Genomic DNA, 9,372 nt, shown 5'->3' with positions numbered 1-9,372 from the left:
TAGATCTTGGAACTTTTATTTTCCAGATGTTTTGCCTAAGTACTGAAATGGTGAGGGATGCTTTTACCTAATTGTCCCTATGAAAATTGTGCTGTCCTTTATTTTTCTTGGCCTTTCTTAGTTCTGTCCACCCTTATTAATTATATATTATGATTCAATTTAGTTCATTCTCAGAACCTGTGAACTTTTCCTCTGTTAAGTGGTCACATTGCTGTCTCAAGACCAGTACTTTAATCTTGATACACTTTGACCAAATCTCTCCTGCCATAATCTCAGTAGAAGCGTGGAACAAAATCAGTCTATAACTGATAATTATTTTAATTACCTAACTCCTGGCACAGATTCAGCTGCCTACAGTGTTCATGCAGGTAGGCTAGACATGATTTCTGTCAGTAATCAGGAGACCCTGCTCCTGCCATGCCCCCGGCCACTGCTGGTGGGGGCGAAGTGCCTGAGGGGTACGTGTCTGTGGGTCTGGTTTTAAACTTATCATTTTGCCAGAGACCGGCTACGGAGTGACTTCCCCTGCAATTATGCAGGTAGATCAAAGGAAAAAGGTAATCTCTCAATTGAGAGCTGCATGTTTCCTGTGGTGCAGCTCCACTGATGGAAAACCATGTCATGCAGCGCTTCCACCAGAGGACAGAAGCAGCAGCCGTGGGAACTGCGGCGACATGGACAACTGCACTGAACACGTGCTTGCACAGGAGAAGTGTCCGTTCCTCAGCGTTGACAGCTATTCCACAGCAGGTACTCACTCCCCGTTAGCTCGCTGTCACAGAGGAATGATGGACAGAGAAGAGCACAAGACAGAAGGAAAATCGTCCAGTGTCAGCTTTCTACCTTTAAAAAAATGTCTATAAAAAGTTAACCTAACTTATATTTATTTGTAAAATGCTATATTATATATAGCAAGAGCACATCAATATGACAAAGTACCACTGTTTGGAACCAATAACAACACATTTTCTATGAAGAACTAAAAGCAGCACATTTCAGAGCAACAAAACTTCAGTACATCTGTACAAAAGGAGGAAAATTAGTAAGGCACTTCCTCTAGGGTGATAATAATAAAAGCACCAGTATCCTTTGAGGCAATACAATAGTAATGAAAATATTAACTTTAAACAGACTTACTATGCAAGACAAAGGCCTGGACGCTCCTAGGAGCAGCTTGTAGTAACACTGGTCTAAGCCAGAACAAAACACAGCAGCATAGTGCACGACTTTGTATTTTACCTTTTTGCCAATGTTATTAAGGAAAATGAGCAAAACTGGGTTAAGAGCCGGGCAACCGAAGAACCTCCTGCAATCACCAGTATGTTTTACTTGTCATGAACTCTGTACTAAACCAGTAAACCTTACTGTGAATCGGCACAGCCCTTACGAATGGACCCATGACCAGGCTTGGAGCAATCTGACACCTTCCCAGCAGCACCTGGGAGCCAGCCACCCACCGCAGACATTGCTCTCCACCATCACCAGAAAGAGCTGGCAGTCCAGCACTCCCCATGGCTGTGAAAACTAAGAATTCTTGTTTTCTATATGATTTTGGACTTCAGGAAGACTGTACTTACTGGAACTGTTCTAGAAGGTAAAAACTTGACTTGGCAAAGAAAATACCTGTATTTCAAAAAGTTAGGCAGCCTAGAAAATGGGCAAGTTCTTCACATTCTGATGTATCCTTTGGCCAGCCCTCTCTTTTTCTAACAAACCTACTAATTTACATCATCCCTCTAAATGAGAAAATCCATATTTTTTTCTTAATTTAGGACTTACTATATTAGCATACTAACTATATTTGAAGCCACATGTTAAAAACTCTTTGGATGTGCTGTGTGCTAGCAGTCTTTAAACTTTCAGTAAACATAAGTTTGCTCCAGTGAAACAAATATATTACTTTCCAGTAGTAAATATTTCTCTGTACTACAGCCCATAGGTCAAGGTTGCTATACCCACATACACATTGCACTCCTGTCCTTTATAAAATAAGCTTTAATTATTTTTTAGCCCTTCTCTCAGTTAAAAATAACTTTAAAAAATAATTTTAAATTATGTTTATTGACTGTTCTGGATTAACTACTCACTGACAACTGTCTCTCCACGGGATCTGTCCCACCTTTAGTTCTTCCACTTAGGGCATACTACCACTCACTCTCTCACATTGCATTGTGACAATTTTTATAGGGATAATAATCTTAGAGAGATGAACTCAATCTGTTGCTTGTTCTTTTTAAAATTGCAAAGAAAAGACAAAACTCTCATTGTCAATCCTGTGTCCTTCAGAGACAGCAGCGCCGATTCTCGTGTCCCGAACAGTGGCCAATTCAAACGTCACCTTTGCTTGTTTGGGTTTATACAACAAGTGGTTCCCAACACTGCGTTAACTTTTCTTCGTTGACTGTGTTGACAACGACGTGGTCGCGATCATACTGTGTGCCCCCTGTAAAGAAAAATTTCAGAGTGTAAATTATCTTTGACGTAAGAGATGAACTCTGCGCTTCACAGCAGCTCTAAAAGCGCTGGTGCAAACTGTTTTTCCTCTTGCCACGGCACTGACAAGACAAACTCATTTTCGTCACTGCCTACTTATGGAATGAATTTTGAAAGAGGGGAGCCTGTCTGCTCCTCTCCACCCCTTCAGTAATGAAGTACCTCAGCATTTTCAGCCCAGATGGCAAAGGAAGGAAACACTCCAGTACAGTCGTGTGTAGCTACTTTCAGACTGTCACTTGCCAAAAGTCAAGTTTAACAGTTTGGTCTCCCATCAACTGTGTCCGCTGTCACTTTGCTCTAAAGATGATGTTTACAGGATGAACTAAGTCCTGCTACTAACAGGCAATACGAGTGTGACCATATGAGGGACGAGGTCTGGTACTCATTCACTTGCCGCCATTATTACATAATCCTGTATTTTGACCATCTGCATCACAAGTTGCCGTTAGCACCCGACATTCAGCTGTTTCAACTGGCAGCTGAACATACCTGAATGAAAAATATAACCCTTTCTTGGAGGCTTAATTTGCTCATGTGATGCAATGCCAAAAATGTCCCCATAGAGAAGCACCATTAGTATTCTGACTTAAGAAACTCAGAAGCAAAGAAACATTCAACTGGAGCTAGAAGTCAGAACAGACATGTTTTTCTTATCACATCTCTAGTACATACACATGCGGCTGGGGCAGTGTGACACACCTGCAGCCGCCTGAGCCGACCAGGACACCCCTATGGACACTGTCCTTCATTCTGCACCCCTACAGCCTTACCCCCTGGAATGAGCAGAAAACACACCTGGCAGCTGAGAGCTTACAAATACAGATTCTACCAAATCTCAGAAAGAAATCTGCTAAACCCTTGAGCCCTGCGTGGGCAGGCACAGTTAAGAGCAGCTCTTTTGTACTAATGGCCTCTAAAGCACCTTAGCTGATCTCCAATTCAGGAGTTTGGGGGAGGCTTTCTGGTGCCACTGTCTCAAATCAGAAACGTCTCTGAGAAGGTTAAGAGCAACATGATTTCTCTCCTTCCCAACTACTGAAAAGCAGTGGAGATACACAGCAGAAATACCTGAGTTCTTCAGAAAAAGAGGAGAAAAAGGAGAATAGCAGATGAAATGCTACTGCAGGAAACATAATAACCAGCAGCTACAGAAAATAACGTGGCTCTGTTATCACTGTAAGGGCAGAAAATATTTTGCAAGTGATGTCTAATAGAATGTAAACATGTTACAATGGGCAAAGATGGGATTTATTTCAGAACAAGAGGGTGCTCTGGACAAGGCCTTGCGCTGTGTGTATCCACCGGGTGGCACTGGAAACTGCGCAGCTGAACACCTCCCTTCATTTGCTGAAGAATTCAGTGATGCTCCATTTGTGGTCAAGAATGGATCCGCAGAAGTGGCAGAAACAGCTGATGCTCCTAGTAGACTTTCTCAAAGAAAAGCTAAATGTACCTACTCTTTCATATTTACAGTACAGACATATTATTTTTTAAGAGTGCATCTATACTTTCATCACCAGACCCAACCATTGTGAAGTTTTAACTGCAGAATACATAATTGCTTTTAGTTTCATTACTTGAAGACAAGTCAGCATAACTGTATTTCTGCTTATTTGGTGACACTCAGAACTGACTTTAGGAAAAGTTATGCAGTCATTGTGACCAAAGACTCCCTTGAACTGGAGTCTTTTTGGTAAGTTTTTAAACTTACCAGTAGCTTTATATGCAGTAAAAAGAATTTGTGAATATTTGTAACAGTGCACATCACAGAATTTTCCCACAATTCTGCCAGTGTGGTCTTTCTTAGTTCCAAAGAGCTGACTTGTTCACCCTGGTATTTTTCTGTTTTTTTGTAATTGCTGTAGTTAATGTCACAGTATCAATCCAAAACTAATTTTAAAACAGCTAAAAAAGAAAAATTGAACAGCTATAGGAAATTATTACTCCCTCCACCCCCAACGCAGTGTTACGTAAGATCTGATTATGCAAGTTCTGCTCATCATTCCATTTGCTGCTTTTACAGACCTATGAAACTCTGAAAATGAAGAAACAGTATCTACATGAATCAAATTGCTGTACAAAAGTCAGTATGTAAAACATGCGTCAAGTACACACAGAACTGTGGGCTCCTGTGGCAGAATCTCATGTTCGCAATAAAGGTGTAGCCATTAATAAACAAACGAAAAAACTTCTTGCATCTAATCACATCTCTGTACAGCTTTCCCAATATCCTGTGGCTATTGCATCTACGACTACTATATAAGAAAATTTACCCTATACAAATTAAAGTTAATGAGAAGCTAGGTTTTTCTTGCTTCAGCGTTTTTAAATAATTATATTCACATCACCCAGTGCCACGTAAAATTAGCTGAGGATATCTACAATGAGTGGACACTGGGAATACAAGATAAGCAAGTACTGTGAGTGACTAAACTCTATGTAGGAAAACTGAAATGAAGTCCCAGGGCCTGTATAATTCAGGAGGTCAGACTAGCTCATCGGGTCTTTTTTGATTCTAGATTAAAGTAACTATAACACCATCCTTAATTTATAGGCACGTTTAGTGCCTATCCCACTGTAAATACTATGTAATTAAGACACAATGTAATGAGATAACACATTTGCTTACCTTTGATATCTAAAACCAGCTTGGGTTTCATCTTGCTATAAATCCTGCCATCTGGACTAATACGCCAGTATTGTTTGTCTTCGTTTCGCTCAAATGACAGACCGAGTTTAGAGCCAGGAGTTATAAGATTTCCAACAATTGTCAGGCAGCAATCCTCTGCCATCTGTATCATCAGAAAGACAACAACAATTATTCAAAAGGTCTTGCTTCTAGTAGCCTCTGTTTTTTAATCAGATAGGAGAGACATCAGCAGGTGAGAACAGAATCTAGAACTACTTTCCCTAAAGGAATGTATTTTTACCCCAAACTCAAGACTACTAATTTTTCTTTTGTTCCTGTTTCTCCTGACACTCTCCACTACATAAGAACATTAAAATAACCATGCTGTATCAGATCAAAAGGTGCAATTAACACCTGCCTCTAGCAATGGCCAATAATAGATGGCAGGGAAGATTACATTCACTCTGCTCTTGTATGCAGGATGTTCCTGGTAAAGCCTCCCAGTCTACAGCAATTTCCAGCCCGGAGACTTTTCCATGCTGAGATGGTACCTTTAATACCTGGATGGTTTCTGTCCCATATGTGCATTTGTTAGTCACTTCACAATGAGATCAATGGAACCCTTTTACATGTACAAGTTTCTGTATCATAACCCTTCTGTGGCAAGCAGTTCCAAATCTTAACTACTACTGCTAAAAGAAATTAAATTAAAAAATAATTTGATAGACAACGACTAGTTTTATTTTATACTCTCCTCACCCCCCTTCCCCTCCCTTATTCTAAGGGATGTCTTGTCCATGCTATGTTTGCAGATACTTGAATCGTATCATCCCTCAAAGTGCCCCTTTGCAGGCTAGAAGTCCAAGATGTTTTGTCTCTTCCTTGCACAGAAGCCTCTCCATCTCCTCTGCTCGTCCTTTTTTTGTTCTTTAATTGTTTCTAGTTCTGCAGTAACCTTTCGATATAAAGGACATAACTGCACAGTATAGAGTGTATGAATTTCATGGTGTATCACAATAATATTTTCTTCTTTGTTCTGCATTCTTTTCCTAGCCATTTTTATTACTTGATTTCAAAACTCTGAAAATGTCTTTATGATTAAAAAAAGAACTGGCAAAAATCAAGTTTACTGGAAAAAATTAAGGCTGTATAAGTAGTACACTACAGTTAATTATTCTATGTGAAAAGTGATTTTCAATAGATCACCATATGACAGCTTGTAACTTCTGGATGGACTTCAGTGGCAGATTAAACAAACACCCATCTGCCATTGCTGATATGGCCCTAAATTATTAAATGTAAAGTTTTGAAAAAGCAATACTTCTTGCTATCATAACCTAGAACTGAAGTAAGTCAATTTAATTCTGCAGTCCTGAAATTCTCATGTGTATCTAGGCCATTCCTTCACCCATCTCCAAGAAACCCATGAAGAGCGAGGAAACCTGAACTCACATCTGCTATTTGTATCTGTCTCTGACAAAATCAGGAGAATGACTTTCATAAGCTGCTTACTTGTTATCCCACCTACCTTGGAAACCTCAGGCGTAGCTCCAGATCCCGTGACTCAGTGAGATGACCCAAGCTTACAGGAAGAAAAGCACGAGTTCTTCCAATGACCTGTCTCTGCCTACGTGCATGTACTGCCCCACCCACCAGCCTGATTTTCTTTTAAAAATGTGGTGAAAAGCAAATTTTTGTGCAAAATACATTTACTGCCATTCATTTAAGATGAACATTGCCAGCTTGCACTCCTCGCTGGGCTACCTAATTGCTATAGAGCTGAGCTGTGGATTTTCTGTGCACAGAAAAACTGCTTTATGAGACACAGAGATGGGGACAAACCCCAAGAGCATTTATCCGAAGTCATATTATACCACGCTGTCGTGATATGAGTGCTTTCAGTTAAATGTTTGAGAGGCACTGTCAAGAAAGAAGTCTTTTGTATGCGATATTAAAGCTTTTAGCTTACTTTGCATAGTTTTGCTGTCTGCATAAATCTCTTTTACTACTGTGTGTGTCCTGTAAACATGTCCAAACAATCCCTTAGCTTATTAACAGTAAGATTCTTCCCTCCAGCATAGATGACATAGTTATAAATGGCTTCTTTGAAGTTATACAATCCTATAGAAAACGTTCACATGATTCTTTGCAGTCAAGCTCTTTAACAGTATTAAAGTAACTTAATTTTCTTTGGCTGGCATCCCTACCTAAGACTGTTCATGCTTAAACATTATGAACTGCGCATACCTTTGCTCTCCTCAATGACAATTCACACATTATTAGTTTTATGGACTGTGAGAAAGGTACAACTTCATTTGGAAACTTGTATAGGGGAATGGAAAAGGGATGAATTCAACAAATATGTGGATAACCACAAAAAAACCCAAACAAACCCCCAAAAAACAATAGAGTGAGATTTTATCTTTAAGCTTGTCTTAATGCAGCAGAGGATATAACCCACATTACACTAATCAACCTGCCACAAGGTACGCCCAGTTCAAAATATTATCAGGAAGGGTCTGCATTTTAAAAGGTCTCCCCTGCTTGGACGCTTTTGTGGTATTTTCACTGTGGAGAATGAGAGCATGAAAGTGGAAGGAGCTCATGAAGAACAAGACAATGATCTTCTGGTGTTGACTGTGCTTTTGAGGCTAACTAAAATCTCTCAAAATTTCAATTACATCAAAAGAGGTATCATACATTACATGAAAAAGCCAGGGTTCAATATGAAAAAAAAAAAAAAGGAAAAAAACCCCAAACTCAACCAACCAACCAGCTCCCAAACCCCACCAAACCCCAAAGAGAAACAAACAAACCACCCTAAAGATGATATTACAGCTGAAAATGAATAAGCCTATAAAATAAATGAAGAAGATGCAGTAGGAATTGAATTCAGAAAGCACTACTATCGGAGAGAAACAGAGAGAATTCACATTGAACTTGATCCTCACCTGGCACCTTATGAATCCATCCTGATAAACCCAGATCTGATCATCTGAGTCTGTATCTTCTGCAGCCTGTATTCTGAGAAGATTCAGATTGTCTAAGTTTCCATCAGCTGACATGAATTTTCCTGTTTCCTTGTTTCGAAGCCTGAAGTACACACGTTTCTGCAGAAAACAACACAACTCTTTAAGTGCAGTCTCAGTGCAGAACAGAGCCTGCTCTGGTTAACTTCAAAGCAATTACTGTTCAGTGCCGAACCCCGAGCCTCCTCCTTTCTTTAAGAAAGCTTAACTTTTCTATTTTAGCATTTAATTCCAAAGTCTGTAAACGTCTAGAACAAGCCAAGCTTTGAGAACTTGCCATTCTGGCATGGAGAGTTTTAGGCTTTCCTGGGCACTGAAATCAGCACAGCAGAAAGCTAAGAATTTTTAACTCAGAGCAGTCCTAACTTCTCTCTGCTAATTTGCTGTATAGATGCTCTTGGCTCTCATTCAGGGTGCACTTGTGCAATGCTGCTTATTTCACTGGCAGCAAGTAACTATTACCCTGTGCATTCATGCTGCAGCTTGTTACACATCAACGTTTCTGTGCAGACAAGCTCTCAGCCAGGGCAGTCAAAATGCATTAACCCTAACTCTGCTTAGGGCTATGCAGAGGCAACACTATGACAGCAAGCAAATGCACTTGGCTATAGGTACAAGTAATCTGTGAATCAGAAAAAATTGTTTTCTGAATGAAATATGGCGCAGCAAGGACCTCAAATGTTAAAGCTCACAGGACTGATGCAGCGTTGGACCAAATCGCATGGTCCTTAGTTAGAAAACAAAATGAAAAGGACACCACAAGATTAAGTTCTGTGAATTATGCTGCTGTGTAATACGCAGGGGAGGACCTTTCCTCTAAATCAACACAAAATCACTACTAATTGAAGGATCTGATTTTGTTGGCCAATTTTCTTGTTGTTCCAAAAATAGTGCAGATAGTACAGACAGTACACCAGTGACCAGTTTGGGCGCTAACTAAAAAAACCTTAATGTATATATACTAGTTATAGCTATTATAATAATGTAGCCAACCCTTTACATTCTGTCTTCTATTCTTTGGTTTAAAGTATGCTTGATGAACAGTTTAAGCAGTAGAACTGCAAGGCCATGTAGCATAATCAAATAGATTTTATTACAAGAGAAACTGTAGAGCCATTTCTTTATACATTTGCCATTGCTGAAGCTCATGACATGCACCAAAACTGTAACATTGGTTTAAATTGTATAATGCCCACCCCCCTTCCCATTAAAAAATAT

At 39.7% G+C, this 9,372-nt stretch overlaps 1 protein-coding gene across 5 annotated transcripts in view; it reads right to left on the bottom strand.

Moving 5' to 3' along the window:
* Positions 1-867: 867 nt before the first annotated feature.
* Positions 868-9,372, bottom strand: part of CRYBG1 (crystallin beta-gamma domain containing 1) — a 98,090-nt gene continuing 89,585 nt past the window's right edge. For all 5 annotated transcript variants that reach the window (XM_065056619.1, XM_065056620.1, XM_065056621.1 and 2 more), the window contains 3 exons: positions 8,077-8,235; positions 5,126-5,288; positions 868-2,443 (listed from right to left, as the gene is read on the bottom strand). In XM_065056619.1, the coding sequence (XP_064912691.1) occupies positions 2,355-2,443; positions 5,126-5,288; positions 8,077-8,235 (411 nt within the window). In that variant the 3' untranslated portion in view covers positions 868-2,354. The remainder of the gene's footprint in view (positions 2,444-5,125; positions 5,289-8,076; positions 8,236-9,372) is intronic.

Source organism: Columba livia, chromosome 3 (assembly GCF_036013475.1).
Source record: "Columba livia isolate bColLiv1 breed racing homer chromosome 3, bColLiv1.pat.W.v2, whole genome shotgun sequence".
In the NCBI taxonomy this organism is placed as follows: Eukaryota; Metazoa; Chordata; class Aves; order Columbiformes; family Columbidae; genus Columba; species Columba livia.
The sequence above is the reverse complement of the archived record's forward strand: the minus strand, read 5'-3'. Positions and strand labels throughout refer to the sequence as shown.